The following is a 19,589-nucleotide window of genomic DNA, read 5'->3' on the forward strand; positions in this document are numbered from 1 at the left end:
GATGTTCTGATTTATTAAAAGAAAAAGTCAGGTCTTCAACCAATATTCCCGTAATTTTCCCGATGCTCTTGAGCATTGTTAGAAAAATGAACACATGTTACATGTTACAAATTCCGAGGCAAACCGTGTCATTCTGTGTCTGTGTTATGAAGATGACCCGTGTTTTACAGCAATCCTCTGTTCATTATCATTGTGCTAAACGACAGTGCAAGGAATTATGCCCAAGCTTAATGAGCAGGGATTTTATTTTATTTTTTTATTATTTTTGCTGACCTGCCACAGACTGGTAACCTGTCCTGGTTTACACCACCTCTTGTCTCATGACAGTTGGGATAAGCCCCAATCCTCCTGAATTCGATAAGAGGTAGAAATTGTCACCCATTCTCAGGTCAAAGCTGGTTTTCTTTAAGACCAGACCAGTCTTCCTGAGGGACACCCCAGTACCATGATGCTGCCATCCCCATGCTTCACTCTAGTGATGGTAATAACCAGCCGACTGGCTTCTGGATAATACCTCTACCATGAAGGCCAGTCACCTACCAAAAGGTCATTCTTGGTCACATTCTTGACCAAGGCACTTTTTGTTCAATAACTCAGTTTGGTAAACTCTAGCACTCAGATGTTTTGTGTATTTTACTTTTTGTATTTCACAGACATTGAAGCCATATTTAGAAACTGATTCATCCTCTTGCCCTATTCGCAATGACATTGTGAACTTTCTATGTGTGTTTACACCAGGACATGTAGCTTTAAATGATTAACAACTGATGTGTGGCTATTACATTCTACACATCTCGAGGCTCAAAAATCAAACAGGATGACTGTCACTGCAAAGGCTCTGAATACTTTTCAAAATGAAGATTTTGATTTTTAATAGAATTTCAAAAGAGCAAAAAAAGAGAAAGGATTTATTAATGCTTTAATTCACGTTCTTTTTTTTCTTTTTTCTTTTTTAATTGATTGACAAATATTACCCATTTAAAAATCAACAAAACCATGCAAAAAAAAAAAAAAAAACCCCACTACATTTACTATGCATCAGTGAGCAAAAACATCTTATACAGCAATTGTTGCTTCATGAGGTTACATGTATTTATTTTGGTAAGAATGTAAGTCCATATTGCTAAAACAATATAATAGTAACATTTTGTACATTTTTGGAAAACTCAAAAAAAAATGTCTGGATGGCTAAAAGTTTGTCTTTCTTCCCGTGTCCAAATCTCCAGTTAAGAGGAAGGAACATGAGGGAACTTCCAGCAAAGAATGGCTCCATCTGCACTTGTACTGACTAAGTTGCGGCTGTTGGAGCAGATTTTCATGCTGGTAATACTGCCACCATGACCTACCCCTACGTGGGTTACTCCACCTAACATGTAGTCCCACACTTTCACCAGCTTATCATCTCCACCTGGTATGAAAAGGTGAACAACATAAGAAACCAGAAGCTCTAGGGAAATATCACTAATTATTGTGCAATACTGTTCCTTATATAAAACACATGAAAACTATATTTGCATAAAATATTCAATTAGGTTTTGATCTAAACGGGAGCATAACGGGCAAGGCAGCAGGGACAAATATAAAATTGCTATCTATATATGAGTAGCATGGAAGAAGAAGAAGTGCAAATGAGTAATGTGCCATACCTGTCACAAAGTATTTGCCATCCTGTGAGATATGCATGCCATTGATGGCACCAGACTGCGAAGCCTCAAGTTGTCTGAGGGCAGATTTACCCTCAAACACGTCCCAGTAGGCAACCTGAGGGACAAAATGTACACAATGCACAGAAAGTCTAAGTGGAGATGAAGGTTACACATTTATACTCTGAAGTTTTTTTGTTTGTTACTAAGGATTGATAGGCTTGCTATGCAGACTGCTACTAATGAGATCAAGTGAAAACATCTCTGTGCTTGTGTGCTATTTTTATTCAACATTATATACAGTATACACTTTACCACTTCCTATTTTGGTAGTAGTACGCAATAGGTGACCTCAGACTCTCACCTTCACTGCTTTCTCGTTTTAACTCTATATGAAAATGAGCTGGTTTGATTCTATCATATATCTAAATGAGTTTTGAACATCTCTAGGGCTTAACAGCCGTCAGAGTATCAAGTCTCACAAAAGGCGATTGTTAGTTGAAGTTATTTATAGCCCAGGTGGCAGAAGCATCACAAAACCACAGAGCGAGAACAATCCTTTCTTGTTATTTATATGACCGACCTGATTACTTCTTGGGTGGAGTAAATGAAAGCCCAGATGGACTTGATCATTAAAATTAGGCTTCAGTCATGAATGAGTTCCTAGTAGAAGATTTAACAGTTCACCCTATGTGATTTTAAAAGTCAAGAAGCTGTTTAGAAAGCAGTAAAGCACTCAAAACACTGATGCTAAACACACTGCATTTCAAAGTCAATAAGGAGTTGAGAGAAGGAGATGGAGTTACCACAATTAGCTATTTGTAAAGGTCATGTTAAACAAGGCTGTTCACACAGAGCCCGATGCTTATGAGAACAGAATTTCATTTTTTGCCCATTATGCCTAATAGGAAGGCAAATAATACAGGATATGTAATCTTTCACACATATTGAATATTGTGCTTACATGGAATGAAAACTAATATGGAGAAATAAATAGAAACCAAATCTTCCTAATGTAACCAAATCAGAATGTAAGGCTTAAATCTGAACAAAACAATACTCACTTCTCAGCTAAGGCCTGCATTAATCGATAACATATTTAGTGAGATGTCTTTTCAAACAAATCAGCGCCTTAAATTAATCATTGCGCTATGATTAATAAAAAGAAGTTAATGGTGAAATTAAATAGTTTACTATTCGCATAGCCACGATAAAAGTTACTGTAACAATGTTCCCCTCTCTTCTTCTCTCTTAGATCATTGTCCATCCCTTCCTCACCGCCACAGTCATGACCCCTTCCACCTTTCTCATCTCATTTCAGCAGCTTATTAGAGGCTTCCACCTGTGTGAGTTGTCTTGGCCCATCTGCGATCCCTCAGCCTCGGTCTGGGAAACTGGCTCACAGCCATGACATGGGCAGCCAGGAAATTAATTACGTGCAGTAAGTGAGAGCAGGTCTGAAAAACATACTCTTAGGACTGCTCCACTTATAAGGACAAATCTCAGGCTATAAGCAGTGTATAGTTGCCTGGGCTACACAGAAGGTTAGAAGCTTTAGCTTATAGAAAATATGCACAGTTACCTAAGGTTATTATGAGCTAGTAATTAATTACTATCAAGGCTAATTAATGTCTCCTTTTTAGCAGAAATAATGTAGTCCAACTGGTTTCAGCTATAATCCCGTATCCTTACCTTGAAAAGACGAAGTAAGCATCATATACTTACTACACCAAAAAACAAACACATCATTATCATTGCCAGCAACATCCTGATCACAAAGCATCTCATTAATACAACTGCTCCCTGACCCTACACAGTCATCCCCCCACCCCTCCTGGCCACTCTCTTTCTCTTCACATTTTTTCTCACATGCTGGTTTGCATCCTGTGAATTTACTCATAGAGTCATGCTGGGAGGTGAAGAAGGCTTGGAGTACAGAGAGAGAGGAGAGAGAGAGAGCATTGCTGTTTGTTGAACCAGACAGAGTGCCTGTGTCCTGGGATGAGCAGATGGTGGATCTGGCTGGCACTTGGGTGGCATAGGCACATCCGCAGGAAGGCACGAACACCACAGCGCTCCCCTCTATCTCTCCTCTTTCTCGCTCTCTTTGAATGCCTCCTTCCCACTTTCTCTCCGCTCGCTCAGCACACCCACCGCGCTGTGTTAATCAGCACAACTTGTCCTCACCTCTCAGCATGCGGGGACGGCAGCAATATGGGTCCAGTGTGTAGCCGGGTTCAAGGGGTGTGGATAAATTGCACAATCAAGGAAAAAAGTGTTTCATTCTGCAGCAGTAAAGGTCCAAGCTTATGTAAATAAGAAGTGCTTGGTTAATCAAGATTATAAAAAAAAAAATAAAAATTGTGGAGTCAAAGGGTGTGTTTTTGCACCAGTGATTAGCAGCCGGCACAATGGCTTAATTACTGTATACTGAGCTAAGAAACAAATTAGAAGCGTTCAAGCTAATCTGCAGAAATGCACACGAGTATGATTGTACAAGCTTTCATTGTGCTACTCTTTGCTGATCTTAGTAAAGCTGCAGATTTTTCTGTCATTCTCATTAAGTGGAGATTTCAATAACCATAACAACATAATGAGGACTCTACACTGTGACTGTTTAGTGACAGTCTATTTGCATCCTGTTTTTGTTTTTTTTATCATTATAATGATTACCTTTTTCTCCTTTAAGCTAGACAGCTGAGTATTAAGTCTGAGGGAAAATATATGGAGTACATGGACTACAGTAAACAACAAAAAGTAGTTATTATAGACTCACTGTGAATTGCAACAGTTTACAGCTATGTTATCAACAGATTATGAAAAAACAATTGTGTTACAGTGTGATATTCACAGTGTGATCTCTGGGCACTGGATATTTGGAATTGGCTCGGAATTATTTTATTCATTTTCAGAAAAGAAGCCAAACTGTAGAGCAATACTTATTTGTACCAGTGCATGGTGTAGTGAGTCAGAGCAGCCATAAGTTTTCTCTGAGCCCAACTGGGGAAGACACAATGCCAACAGACAGACAATGACTTTTATCATCACCAGCACCAATTGGAACCCACACTCTGAAATGCTAAAACAGGAGCAAACAAGACTAAACTCCAGAGGAGCTTCCACCAGCTCTTGAAGCAAAGAAAATGAACTGGCACCATCTCTTCTAAACTGTAAAGATCAAAGCTGTCCATGCTAACACATCACATGTTCTACCTGTCAAACATCACTCACATTTTCTCCCAGAAAACTTCGTCGTCAACACGATCATGCCAAAGCTTGAAACCTGGAGCCCCCATAGCCAGATACCAAGACTAAGTGAAGTGAGATCTACTGATGATGCTAATGTAGCACCATGGACGATACCTACCGTGACAGTTACAGAGACTAACCGGCTGATCTACACCAAGAACGGTGTGGATCATACATACATCATACATGGTACGCCATATCCAAGTGGCCGGCATAATATACAGAAACATCTGTGGTGAGTATGGACCGGAAGTCTCAAGGGCATAGTGGGAGACACCCCGTACGATGGTCGAGAATGACCGAGCTAAGATCCCATGGGACTTCCAGATACAGTAGGACAAAATGTTGGTGGTTAACCAACCCCATATAGTAGTGGTGGACAAGCAGAGGAAGTCAGTCGTAGTGATAGACGTAGCAATACCGAATGACAGCAACATCAGCAAGAAGGATCACAAGAAACTGGAGAAGTACAAAGGGCGCAGAGAAGAGCTGAAGAAGATGTGGAGGGTGAAGGTAACAGTGGCCCCGTGGTAATCGAAGCGCTAGATGCAGCCAAAGCAAGTGTCTCCAGCAGCTCCCAGGAACAACATCCGAGATCTCTGTCCAGAAGAGCGCAGTCCTAGGAACAGCTAAGAGACAGCACAGGACCCACAAGCTCGAGGGGAATTTTTTAAATCAAAGGTTTACTTATTTAAATAAATAATCATTAAATGACATATGCTTGGTATAAACTGAATGTATAACAATGAAGTAAATTTCATTTCATGAGACTTCTTTAAATTGTCATTTTCAATTGAACAGATTCCATTAAATGTATTTTTGTATTGTACTTCTCTATACTGTAAATTCTACATGCAATCAAATTAATTATGGTCAGCATTTTTGGCATGAACATTTTTGTATCCATCTTTTTGTGTGAAAACAAACTCATAAACCACACTTTCTTGGTTCTTACTACAGGGGCAGCTACACTAAAACATTTTTGTCAGAATTAAGCAAATTCTGACTAAAGAAGTTTTAGCAAAATGATCATTAACAAATTCTGACTATACATACCTCTGAGGCCACCATAAAAAACTGGCTTAAAGATAAATCAAGTGAAAAATTTGTGTTTAAATTACTGCCTGCTAGAATGCCAATAAAAATACAGAAATGCACTTAGCAACAAGAAAAAAAAAAGATTCTTAATCCCAAAACACACCTTTCTGTCAGTGCCACTGGTGATGATCTGAAATTCCTCTGGATGGTAGCACACAGTCCGGAACAGTGTGTTGGCAATCATCATTTGACGAACTACGAATCGCCTATAAAAGATTATACAAGAGACAAAAGACAAGAAATGACGGGAAGGAAGATGAGTTTGACAGGTGTTGCAATAGACTGGGCAAAAAATAACTCATATGAGGTGCATGTGTCTTCACACCATGACCAGACTGTCGTGTCTGTTCAAATTTTAAACAAAAAAAGCATAAATCTCAAAACAATCTGTATATACAAATGTTCTGAAGTGCACATATTTTCTCTTGTGCAGACAGGGTGTCAGTCTAAATTAATTGAGACTTTTCTACTAATCCATTTAAATAACTTGTTAGTAGTCATACTACAAAGAGAATCCATGATAATTGTATGGGTACTGCCTAGAAGACTCGTTCATGAAGAGGACAGACAATGAAAAAAATGACCATAGTCAGTTTTCAACAGCTTATTGTACTCCCAGAAGAAGCTCACAGATTAAAGGATTTTAAGCTCGCTTATAAAGAACTGGATTTCTTTTTTATCTCATTGTATGAGCCACACATCCACTTCACCATTTCTCTCTTATGACAAGTCAGACATGAAGACAGTGCTCTTCTTTCCTCTCACTTTGTCTCTGTTGGCTATACGTATTATTACCAGATATGTACATTACTTTTCACAGAACAATGTGATTAGCTCATTCAGTAATGTGCCTAACTACTTTATTTTCACTTCACTTGCTCTCATCATTTTTCTTTGATGAAACTGAAAAATAATTATTACAATTTTGACTTAGTGAAGTGGCTCTGCAGTAATTTTTTGGCATTTTGTTGTACTACTAAACACAACATTTCATAGATAAATAATATTTCATACACTAATATTACAATATTAAACACTTTAAAGATGTTACATGGACACAATGTGTGGGTTATGGTTTGCAGATAGGCTACTCACACTATGTCCCAGATGATGCAGGTACCGTCAGAGCTTGCAGAGACACACTCTGTGTCGTCACTCTTGATTTTGAGACAAGTGACAGCAGCTTTGTGCTTTTTCATGGCCTCCAGCAACCGATAGCTACGTGGCTTCAGCTCCCAAACACACACCTATGATAGTTAAACCCAAAATCATTCATTAGGGAAACTATATTTAACTTTATTTATAAACATACAAATATGCTATGGATGCAACAATTTTCAATTTTCATTAAAGACATCTTCAACAGTATGTCTTCTGTTCTTTTGAAATCATGTCAGTCTTCAATGATATTGCATGCTGTAGAGATAAACCCCAAATTTAAATGCTGAATGTGTATTTGAAGGGTGCACAGCACAGTCTAGTATGGTGTGTCTGTATAACGAATATAAAGCATGCATAAAATCCTCCAATATTTGCACTAAGCACTGGAATAACTCACAGCTGCTTGTCTTGGAGAAAAATTAGCAATTCTAATTATATGACTAGACATGAGATGCAAACATTCTTATCTTTAAATCAGTTTTGTCATGTTCAGTAGGCATTCCCAAATCAATAACAAAAAAATGTTTTGTGAAAGTCTGAAAATAGTTATGGCAGGATATGGACTACAACTAAAGCTCAATTATCAGTCAGGATAGCCATTTCATGTCCATTTCATAATTCTTGTTGATGATATACTGTGAGAAATTGTGCCAAAGTCTCAAGCTGCCCAAGATTTTTTTTTTTAATTTTGCTAGGAAAACGGAAAATCTGTGATGTGATTTATTGAAACATGCAAACATAAATGGACAAAACAGAGTTTGTACAATTCTGACAAGCTTGAAAGTCTGTATTTGGGACCTTATTCTTCAACACCGCCTGAACTCTTGTAGGCAAGCTTTCTTGTAAGTTCTTTGTAATCTTCAGGAATAGTTCTCCAGGCTTCTTGAATGACATTCCAAGCTCTTCTTTGGATGTCGGCTGCCTTTTGCTCCATTCCGTTCATGTGAACTCACATTGTTGTTGAGGTCCTGGCTCTGAGGATGCCTATCCATGACTGACAATGTTTCATAATGTGTTTGACTATCCAGGTAGTATCACTGTAGTATCTCTGGAATCATTGCCATGTTGATAAATGAAGCCCTTGCTGACACTTTTCAGTCAGTAATGCATGGTCTATCAAAATCTGATCATACTTTTTTGCATTTATAATTACCTCAGTTTTACAAGTACATATTACTGTTGATATTAATGAGGATTTGAAACAAAAAAATTATGTAATTTTGATTTTAAACTCGATAAGACCTGTGTAATTTGGCATACCTCATTGTTTGTTTGTTTTTTAGCTTTTGCCATCCTTGAGAATGGATTCTTGACCATTACCCTTCCATTGTGGGCGATCGTGGCTCAAGAGTTGGGCGTTCGCCTTGTAATCGGAAGGTTGCCGGTTCGAGCCCCTTGGACAGTCTCGATCGTTGTGTACTTGGGCAAGACACTTCACCCGTTGCCTACTGGTGGTGCCAGTGTCCGGCAGCCTCGCCTCTGTCAGTGCGCCCCAGGGTGGCTGTGGCTATCACCAGTGTGTGAATGGGTGGATGACTGGATGTGTAAAGCACTTTGGGGTCCTTAGGGACTAGTAAAGCGCTATACAAATACAGGCCATTTTCCTTCTTTTTTTTTTACCATTGAGACTAGTTCTGATGAGGCTTATGGAAAAAGCAGATGAATCAGCTAAGGGGTGTAAATGTAAACTGTATCTCTCGGATCCTGTCTCAGTTCTTTGATAGATTTTTCCTATTTCTTAAGGACATGACTACATCTACTATAGATAGTTTTCATGCCTACAACTTCTGTCTACTTGTTCAGTTTCCTCAAATTTTTAAGGACACAATGAACAGATATGTTTATAGCTAATAGCTCTTTTAGAATCACCTTGTTGGTGCAAAAATACAGTTTTATGCCTGACAAACTGTGTTATCTTTGGAATTTGTGTTGATTCAACCAAAGAAAAAGGATCATTTTGAGTGTTTTTGTGACAAGTTGCTAGTAATAAAGTGCTAAAGGTAGAATATAAAACTGGATTTTTGCTAAGTTCTGTGTTGTATGTAAACACAACACTGGTTTATTCTGTGATTTAAGTGCCGTTTTATGCTTTATGAGTCAATGTAAAAACTAAAAACATTCTTCTGAAAATAGACTGAACAGTTCTCAACAGACTAGACTGAAAATTAAGAAAAAAGAAGAAATTTTTTTTTAAAGATCTTCAGAAAGTCTCTGGAAATATTGCTGAACTATTTTAAAACTTATAAGAACATCTGGCTCCTTAGAAGCATAAAGCCAAGAAATGAGAAGCGGCTCAAGACTTTAATATTAAAATATAAATTAAATAATAATATATATCTAATAGTGAACAAATTATAGGTTCATTGATATTATTTCCACTGACCTGTCCTTCTCCCCCTCCACTGACAATCCTTTTGCAATCCCTTGTGCCAGCAATGGCCGTTGCACCCATTGTGTGTGCATTGTGAATGGTGAGCATGAGTTTTCCACTTTCTGGTCCAAACAGACGAATCTTACCATCATTCCATGCTAGAAGACAATGACAGCTAGAGATTAATCTGATTCTGCACAAGAAACAGAACTTTTCAGTAAGTGAAAAGAAACTTTACTTTTATATTTCAGATTTCTGCGCTACTGTAATTGAGATGGCTCGTTATCACCTATTCAAAACATATTTCAAAACAGAAAATTAATTGTTACAGAAATCGCTCTCTGAGTCCTACCACTGATGATGCTTTGTCCATTAAACATGAAGTCCACTGAATTGCAGGTCACATTGGGTATAGTGATGCGCAACAGCTCTTTAGGCTTGCCTGTGTACCACACTCTGATATCTTCATCTGAGCAGGTTGCAAATAGTTCAGATGTTCCACTAGTGGAAAAATGTGAGGAAAAATAGAGAATTATAGTTGTGTGGTATGGGTTGTTAATATAATTATGTAAATAATTAATTAAAAGGAATATTTTACTCAGGTCTTAGACACATACATAAAACCAATAACATTTCCTCAGAATATGTAGACATGTGGCATGTATATGTCACCCTCTAGTGAGTAAACCAGGTAAATAAAGTAATGAATCAGAAACAATTTCAGCACAGTTTAAGCATTGTGGTTTTGCTTTGCTGCATTTGACACATAACATAATGTTTATTTTCTTGCATTTCTGGGTACAAGAGAAAATGTGTGTTTCTGAGGGGCATGGTGAAGGAGAAAAAGGAACAGACTGACTGTTTTCTGATCAATTCTCTTTATCAGGGCATTTATGTTTTATTGCAGAACACTATTTAAATTCTCTTTTCTGATACTTACAACAAGATGGCTACGTCCTTGACAGCATCATTATGGCTGGTGGATATGAGTTCCACTTTGAAATTCTCATAACTGAAGCGATACATCTGAGCAGCCTCTGTGCCAACAAAAAACTCATTTCCATCTCCTAATGTAGCAATGGAGGTTACTGCCTTTTCCAGATCGACTTTCCTGATGTGAGGTAAAGGAAAAAAGTACAAAAATGCAAAAACAAACTAAAGCACTTGAATGCTGAAAATATAGAAAATTCAAAGGTAACAATTATGCACACTAGGGATATTTTATAGTGAAATAATTCAGTCATAGAACTCACTTAAGAGTTTTGAAGTTAGTCCCAGAAGACAAAGTGACAGTGCCAGATCCACAGCCTACAAGTAGGTCCCCAGACTTCAGTATCTTTATGACATTGACACCCTGCAAAGAAAAGGATGAAACTATGATTTTCATTACATTTTTCTAAAACAATTATGCATATTTGAATATATCACTTTTTAAAATTCCTAGATCGTTGACAGCTTCTCAAAACTTAAGAAATTTTTAACTATGTGACATGAACCATGGCTTTTCCTTCCACAGGGATTCCTATTAAGCACAGGGCATGAGTACGGAGTGGCTGAATGACTGAATTCAAAGCACCCAATAAGGAATGCAATGAATGACCTCTACAGTGATGACTTACCATGCTGTATTTTGATTTAGCTGGACCGCAGTGATTCAGAAGCTTTGTCTTCAGGTTAACTTTCATTATGTCTCCACTCATGGTGCCGCAGAAAATGAACTGATCATCCTCTGAAATCTGTACAGCAATATTGATAGTGCAACCACATTATTTCACTATATCTGGTGTGCTATAAGTTTGGAAGATTTAAAAAGTTGAGTTTCACTATTAGTATTCTTATGCACCTTCTGCAGCCATACTATTAGTGTTTTATTGATTTGTTAAGTTTCTGCCTGCAGATGGTTTGCATATGGCTTCATACCTCTAAGCATTTCACAGTCCTCTTGAGCTTGCCTGTCTGACACTCTGTGGGCCTGATCTTTCTGTTGGGGAGGTCCAGTTCCCAAACTCGCAATGTTCCACTGCCCAAAGAAGACCAGTGATATTAAATCACTTTTATGCAATAACAAGGAGCGTGAAAACCCACATTGTGAAGCTAGGTATGCAGAAAAAAAGCAATAGGTAGATGCCTTGTCATTTTATAAGCAGGTTCAATAAAATCTAATTCACAGATAACCTAACAATTACAAATTAAAAATCTAATGTGACATTCAGCTTGGCTTAAAAAAACACAGAAAAGAAAAAATAGTAGACACCATTCACTCACCTCCCTGCTGACACAAAGATGTTGTCATTTGTGTTTGAGTATTGCAAAATCAGGGAGTGACCAGCACTCTGCGCTGAAGCTGGGCTCCCACATATAGCTTGCTTAGTCTCAATATTCCACACAACTATACTGTAAACAAACACAAAAGATCATTAGTACAGTACATTTGATAGGCCATCTAGAAATTGATGTACCCCTTTTTGTGCAGATAAAGATAATTAAAGGCCATACCATGTGTATTCATGGACATTGCATGTCAACACACATTTCAGTAAATGTACTAGTGTAGACATTTGGCTAACTCTCACCTCAAGACACATGAAATCTATTAAACCAGGAACAACAAACCAGTATATATAATAAAACAGACTTCACAGCTTGACCTCATACTGGACTGTCTTTAAATCATGATTCTTATATCATATTTAATAAAAAATAATATGTGCCACTGTGTCTGCTAAGTCTTAACGGATCTACAATGTATGAGCTTCAGTCACTGAAAGCTAACTATCCAAATGGAGTCTACTTCACAAGTTCAATACGTCCCCTCTGGCAACAAATGCAGGGTGTTTGTCATTTGTTGCTTCCTGCTTCATAAAACACAAATAAGGGGAAGAGCTGAACCATGTGCAATCTTATAACAAGCATCTTTAAATCTAAAGACTGGCCCAGCTTAGGTTATTCTGGTTTATTAGGGAGTCATAATAGCAAAGGACTTTTGCTTTCCTTTCCAGTACCTTACTAGCCTGGATGTATTCTGACTGTACAACTTCCTGTGTTCTACAAGAACCTTGTGCCTGGCTTGTTAAACAGTAAAACAAATGTGGCATGATCATTGCTCAATGAAATATAGTGTGCTATGTTGGCAATTAGACAATTACTGTGCAAGGCAATGTGTATTTCCATTTTGCAATCTTATTATCTGAACTTGCACCCAGCTGCATCATTCAGCCATAATGTTTACCTGCCATCATCTTGACCCCCAAGGGACACCAGGTACTTGTCATTAGGAGAAAAGGCCAGTGCCTCTACCTTTGCCTTGTGGAGCACCAGCTCTGTATAGATTGTTCGGGTCGCATAGTCCCAGATTATTATTGTAGCCTAGGACAACATATTAAGTAGAATATTGTAATTTATTCATCAAAATTATTTAACCCAATATCTGATGGCAGATTTGCCAGGTAGTTACAAAAACATTCAAACATTCCTGACTAAGATTACCTTAAAGCCCATAAAGTTGACCTGTCCAGAGGCAATATACAGTCCACTTTTTGACACTGAAATACAGGTTACATTGTTTGTATGGCCATGTAAGAACTCCTGTTTGCCATCTTTAATTCTCTTGAGAATGATTGTGCATCCAAGAGGGTAGATCATGTGCTCGTTGTCTGGATGGACTCTTAGGCCAGAAGAAACATGTCCTGGTGAAATAAAGCAAAGTACATTGAACAGACAATCTGTTTGTGATTATGAAGGTGGATGGTTGTTTTAATAATAATGGATAATAATAACGGGAATGTGCACTCTATCTTCATAGCTACACATGTAAGTTCAAAATGTAATCTTAACAACAAAGGTACAGTCTAAATCATACAAGGGGACGAGAACTCAGCCCGCTAGACAGCTCTGGAACAAGGAGAACATCAATTTTGGACTTAAAGTTTTACAGCTTTTCCTACTGTTAAAGACCGCGCAATGTTTTTAATATTAAAAAACTACCACTGTGTACAGTACTTAGCGTGTTACTCCAGACTTTTCAGCTGTCGTATCATTAAGCTAATTTAAGTTTGCAGGGGGGAAACTTACCGTTAAAGCCAATAACAGCCTCCAGTTCGAGCCGAGGTATACTTTCTGTTTCAACATCCATTATCAAACTAACTGTATTTTATTCACCCGAAAAATAAACTGTATTTTAACCTGTAAATTCAAATTTTGTTTAAATAGCGCTAATTATTTTTTCTCAGGCAGGTGAAGTAGTTCACACCAAACAAACGGTCGCCCAGCAACATCAATAAAGCGCCACCGGCTGAATGACGTTTCTCTGCTGCATTCACGTGGTATCGGAAATTTTACAATTGAAACAGCCGTACACAAAAACAATTAAACATAATTGGCAAATTACACTGGAAAATCGGTATTGCATTTGTAGGGTTCACTGTATTTGCACTATGGATAAAGATGACAAATTAATCTGTGACCTATACTGGCATTATACAAAAAACTTAAAATTCTCTCATTTCACAAGTAAACATGTCACAGAAGAATCTGGGACATAACAGAACAAATAAAAATACATTTCAGCACATTTACTGATTATCAGTACAAAAACATTGAATGCCCATTGTCTGAAATTACTACAGAGTTCATCACAGTACATCACAATGTATCTTTATTGAATGCAAGCTATCGTGCATGAATAAGATAAAAATCATTGGATTACACAACTACATTATATATATGTTGTACATCTAATATAAAATTATACTGATATAAAAACTTAAAAAGTACAATGTTCTTTGTTCATTTAATTTTTTTTTTCACAACTTGTACAAGCTTAAATATGCTACTGCACTCAAGAGTGGAGTACCTCTGGGCCACTGTGACATCACTGCAGGTCCTGCCCAGAGGAAAATAGTGCAGTTCATTTTTCTTTTTTACTCTAATTTAGAAGAGCATAACCATGTTGTAAAGAATTAACTACTGAAAAAAATACTGTAATTGGCTGTAAATGCAAAATCTGCAAATTTGACACTTATGATGGCAAATTAGGTAACAAACATTTTTAAAAGAAAGTACACTTTGTTTTATAAACTGCAGAAAGAAGCAATACTTAGCTACATCCTGGTTTGCACTGCACCATACAAAATTTTGTACTGATATAACTGTAGGTCCAGAGAAACTTTCCAGCCATTTGGTAGGGCAACTGTATTTCCTTGTCCTTTGGTAAAGAACTATGAAATATTCTTAAACGCTAACCACACCACATGTCATAACAGTGAACTGTGAACAGAGCAGACCTACACTGAGCTGTGAGATCAAAAAGTAGATATTCTAGGCACATCCAAAATTTTAACTGCTGCTGTACTCCAATTAATACAGACTTCAGCAAACACATCTTCTAGCACTGACCTGGTGCCCTGTCCTAACTGAGATTTTTAAAAAGAATTTTAGTGGACAGTCAGCAATGAAAGCAGAAAGGTGAATCTTCACAAGAACTTTTAATAACTTGTCAATAGAACAAACTCTCTCAAAACTAAATGAAGAGGAAATGTGCTTTTAATAAACACTCAACTTTTACGTTACACTGTCGGGATTCTCTGAAGGTCCTTCAAAACTTAGCATTTCTTTGGATGTGTCCCCAGCCATCTGTCTGTGTGCGTGTGACCTCCGGTGTCTGCTGAGAGAATGGCTCCATGAAAACCTGCGGCCGCAAGTGAGGCACAGATAGGGTCTCTCTCCAGTATGTGTCCGCCGATGCTTTGTCAGTGACTTGTATCGCGTGAACGTTGCTCCACATTCATTACAAATATATTTTTCTGACTTAATATGAACATTTTGTTCATGCTCTTTCATGTTGCCCAGCTGTGAAAAGCCTTTACCACACACAGGGCAAAGATGTGGCTTCTCCCCTGTGTGGGTCAATCCATGAATATTCAAATCCTGGCGAGAATAAAACTGCTTGCCACAGATAATGCATTTGTATGGTCTTTCCCCTGTGTGGCTCCTCATGTGCCTTTTCAGTCCCTCAGAGCGAGAGAAGCAGCTCTCACATAAGGTACATTTGAAAGGCTTCTCTCCTGTGTGGGAGCGGAAGTGCCTACGGAGCTCCGAGGCCTTGAAGAAACACATCCCGCAATCCGCACAACTGTGAGGTTTTTCTGGCTGCTCCTCGTGTGTCTTTTCGTGTGCTTTGCAGTGACCTGACTCGGAGAATCCCTTACCGCAGACCGAACAGGTGAAAGGCTTCTCTCCAGTGTGCATACGCTTGTGACGAATGAGTTTGTTAAGTTTGCTGAACGTCTTCATGCAGTATGAACACTGATGAGGTACCCTGGGTTGTTTTGTGTGTGTGCGTTTGTGCCTCTCTAATTTTGAGGGTCTATTGAACACTTTTCCACAGTCGGGACAGGGGTGCTTGTTAGTCCTACTGTGGCAATTCTGGTGTCGGATCAGCTTCTCTTGTTGTGTAAAGCTCTTATTACAATGCTCACAGTTATGAAGAGTTTTGGGCTTCCTTGTGTGTACAGGTTTATGCCTCTCCAGCTTTGACGGTCTGTCAAATATCTTGCCACAGACAGTGCAAGGGTAACACTTGTCTGATGTGTTGCTCTGTGGCTGTTTGGAGTTCTCTGGCTCGGTGATCACTGAAGCATCACTGGAATCTGATTCTGAGATGATTTTCACCACCACTATTTCTGGACCTGAAGAGGAATCACATTAAAAACACAATTTGAGTGTGTTACTGACTGAAGTGACTTAGCAAATCTCAGTTAGCAAAACACAATGATGAACTTTTATCGTGTTACACACATCAGGGCTCTAGAGTGTGAAATTAGGTCGCAAATGCAACCTAATTTCTCAATGGAGCAACTAAAAACAATCCTAGGTCGTACCAGTGTGACCAGCTGTTCGAGTAAAAAGTAAAAGTAAAAAGTATGGTCAATAACAGACACACAGAATGCCCATATTGTGGTCAAACCAATCAGAGATAATCATGGGTGAACCTCTCAGATGCCCATGCCCATGGTAAGATGTTCAGATATTGAGATGTTAAATTTGAAGCCTTTGAGGCATTTTTAATTTTGACTTTGTTTTATTTTATATAGCTTGAGATATTTTAAGTTTCAATTTCAGCTCAGTGAAGCACTTTAAGTACAAGCAGTACCGTATCTTTTGGACTATAAGGTCCAAAAAATACGTTTCATTTTCTCAAAAGTGCACCTTATGTATGAATTCTGGTTGTGCTTATTGACTGCGAATCTGTCAAAATGTTTTAGTACGACTTTGGTAAGCTATGAAGCTGCACTGCTTGATGGATTGTTGGAGCTACCGTACTGATGAGCCTCGCAGAGTAATACGTACACACATAATATTACCGTATTGTGTGTATATAAGGACCCCAAAATGGCACCTGTTAAGAGACATGCTTATGAAGCGGATTTCAAACTCTATCAGTCATGCAGTAGAACATAGGAATAGAGCAGCTGCGACAGAATTCAGCATTAATGAATCAATGGTGTGGAAGCGGAGGAAACAAGAAGAATGACTGGAGTAAAGTTTGACTTATATGACTGTTTTGTTTTGCTTAATGCGCCTTATGATCTGGTGCGCCTTATGGTCCTTATGGTAACTTATCTTTCTTGTAGAAATGTGCTCCAAATAAAGAACTTTGTGTTGGCAAGATTGTTAGTTAATCATTTACAAATCAGTATTGTCTGTATGGACAGCAATTTAACAAAAAAAAAAAGTGAACATGTAAAGCTGCTGTGTTAAGCGATGCGGTTGTAAAGTTTGAGTGCACCTAAACTTTGTGCTGGTGCATCTAAGAAAAGAAGTTAGGTGCACCAGTACAACTGTGGCAAAAAGTTAATCTAGAGCCCTGCATATTTAATCCATGCTCAACGGGACTTCAAAAAAAGTGAACTTACTTATTGCACAAATTTTGATCAAAGGGGGAAAAAAACATGCAAAATACCCTCAATACATACTTTCCTCTGCAGATTCTGTTTTAGGGACAGGTGTGGTGTCTGGGCCCATTGCTGCAGCCTGTTGATGTACAACCCATAAAGAGTTAAGGAACAAATACACAATATCACATATTGTAGATTTACTGTTACAGCTTCCACGATGCAAACTCGTATTGTAGCTAATGTCTGAGACCAAAAGGACTCATTAGACACATCCAGGGAAATTCAAACAAAACTGATGTGGAAAGGGAACAATAAGCATTGATACAGCTAATACAAAATCTTAATGGAGAGCTATTTCAGATGAGCAGCTGTCAAGTTATCCCTGTGAAATCCAAGTAATTTGGTGTTTGAGTTTGTAAAAAACAACAACAACATAAGCATCAGCAATTAGACTTTTGTGTAAGCCTGTGGCAAAAGACAATTTATTGTATTTAATTGGACCTTCCTGACTAACTGGCTGTGACTTGTTTATGTGGCTAACTACTGATTAGTTAGTTGGAAGTTAGTTGAAAAATCTACTTATCAGTGCTCCCTGGTGGGCAAACTATGCAAAACAGATACTATCGCTAAATTACCTCAAATCTACATTCACGAGACACTTTATCAGGTACACCTTGCTAGTACCATTTTTAACTCCAATTGTATTAAGAACTGCAGCAATTCCTCCTAGCACAAATGCTGGTGCTGATATTATCAGACCAGGTCACATTTTTGGAACTTTTTATACATCACAGGAGTGGCATCTCCTGTGATGTATAGGAGATGGTACTTCTGCTGCTGTAGTCCATCTGCGACCACATTTAAAGCGTCGTGCATTCACACTGGTTATATCACGTTCCTGTTGACATGTCTGTAGCGTAATGATTTCTCTTTCTTTTAAGCCCACAAACACGAATGTTTGATTATTAGCAACAGGTTAACAGCTTCTTCTCCCGGTGTTGTTGAGTGAAGTGACGTTTTAATTAATCTGTTTAAAAACCACACATTGTATTTCATATTTGAGAGATCATGAACAGTTTAGCACATTTTTGTCTCGGTGCCTAAACACCTCAATAAGATTCTCTTTCCAAGTATTTTTCAAGGCTCTACATACTATATGTTTCATATGTCTTAAATTTAATACAAAGAATACTAAGCCACTTATCTGTTTAAGCATACAGCAGTGGTAATTAGATCCAAACTACAAAATATATTTGTCTGACCACCTCTGTAAAATACAAGATAAACAGCATGTATGAAGTGGGTTAAGCAGTCCGGTGTGCTGCACACACCCAAGGTCTGTCTCAGGAGGCAGGAAGGAAAACAACACTAAACAACCCTTAACGCTCAAAGTATGTATCAATATCCTCAAACTAACCTTAAAGATGCACGTGAAACTGAAAGTGGTCAGTGCTGGTTCTGAAAGCTAACATGTTGTTTATTTACCTCTACAAAAAAAATATCTGTGCTTTTGCACAGATTTGCTGGAATGTTTGTGTGTCGACTATTATTAACCCGTCCGCTTGCAGCGTCGGTTAACGATTGCCAATAAGGGGTTATAATTAAACTCAAGGGTAGCGTTAACACAGTCACACCGGCATGCAAATACAAACACAACAGCTGCACTTTTACAGCGTTTGTTAGCTACTGTCGCTAACGCTAACGCTGCTATTTTAGCTAACCACACCGTACAAGCCTCGGAGACGCAAACACGATTCAGGCCCACCTCTCTAATAATCCGTAAAAGAGAAAGCTTGCCACAGCCTCTATCTACAGAGTTTTAAGTGAAAACGTCTTCGTCCGAAAGGACAGCTAGTCGCAGCGGACTGCTAAACCAGCCGCAGCAATTTGGGGTTGATGCTCGTTCCCTTGCATGGTGCCTTCAAGTACCCACGTACTTTCAAAAACGGGTTCTTGTCTTTGCGGTTCAGTCAGATGTCCAACAGGGGCGAGCTCAGATCGTGGACAGTGTTGACGTTGAGAGGCGTCACTTGCTTTTCTTTTTAAAATTGATTTCATTTCATTTGTTTATACAAAAAAAAAAAAAACCCACACAGGTTGTTGAAGCCAAATAAACACAGATACCAAAGGCTCTCCAAAATAGAAATAAAGGCAACCAGACATGTTGAGGAT

The 19,589-nt window shown here is 38.4% G+C and overlaps 2 protein-coding genes across 4 annotated transcripts; both read right to left on the minus strand.

The window, feature by feature from the left end:
• Positions 1 to 1,067: 1,067 nt before the first annotated feature.
• Positions 1,068 to 13,815, minus strand: cfap52 (cilia and flagella associated protein 52). Its single transcript, XM_085277243.1, has 14 exons — positions 13,594 to 13,815; positions 13,009 to 13,208; positions 12,752 to 12,888; positions 11,788 to 11,916; positions 11,443 to 11,542; positions 11,142 to 11,258; positions 10,776 to 10,876; positions 10,463 to 10,633; positions 9,875 to 10,023; positions 9,535 to 9,680; positions 7,086 to 7,237; positions 6,094 to 6,196; positions 1,647 to 1,761; positions 1,068 to 1,408 (listed from the first exon to the last, which is right to left on the minus strand). The coding sequence occupies exons 1-14, from the start codon at positions 13,652 to 13,654 to the stop codon at positions 1,227 to 1,229; spliced, it is 1,863 nt and encodes a 620-aa protein (XP_085133369.1). The 5' UTR covers positions 13,655 to 13,815; the 3' UTR covers positions 1,068 to 1,226.
• Positions 13,816 to 14,159: 344 nt separating this feature from the next.
• On the minus strand, positions 14,160 to 19,332 carry LOC146572827 (uncharacterized). Of its 3 annotated transcripts, XR_014892760.1 has the most exons (4): positions 19,183 to 19,332; positions 17,496 to 17,553; positions 14,917 to 16,208; positions 14,160 to 14,804 (listed from the first exon to the last, which is right to left on the minus strand). XR_014892760.1 is itself a non-coding variant. In XM_085277245.1 (3 exons), exons 2-3 carry the CDS (start codon positions 17,542 to 17,544, stop codon positions 15,082 to 15,084), a joined length of 1,176 nt encoding a protein of 391 aa, XP_085133371.1. In that variant the 5' UTR covers positions 17,545 to 17,553; positions 19,183 to 19,332; the 3' UTR covers positions 14,160 to 15,081. The 3 variants fall into 3 exon arrangements, 2 of the variants coding, with proteins under 2 accessions (XP_085133371.1, XP_085133372.1); XM_085277245.1 differs by having other exon boundaries at positions 14,160 to 16,208; XM_085277246.1 differs by having other exon boundaries at positions 14,160 to 16,208; positions 18,835 to 19,332.
• Positions 19,333 to 19,589: the final 257 nt, after the last annotated feature.

The sequence above is a fragment of the Mchenga conophoros genome, linkage group LG6 (genome assembly GCF_057382185.1).
Source record: "Mchenga conophoros isolate Kocher_MC1m ecotype Shallow Benthic linkage group LG6, M_conophoros_male_GT1.1, whole genome shotgun sequence".
Lineage (NCBI taxonomy): Eukaryota > Metazoa > Chordata > Actinopteri > Cichliformes > Cichlidae > Mchenga > Mchenga conophoros.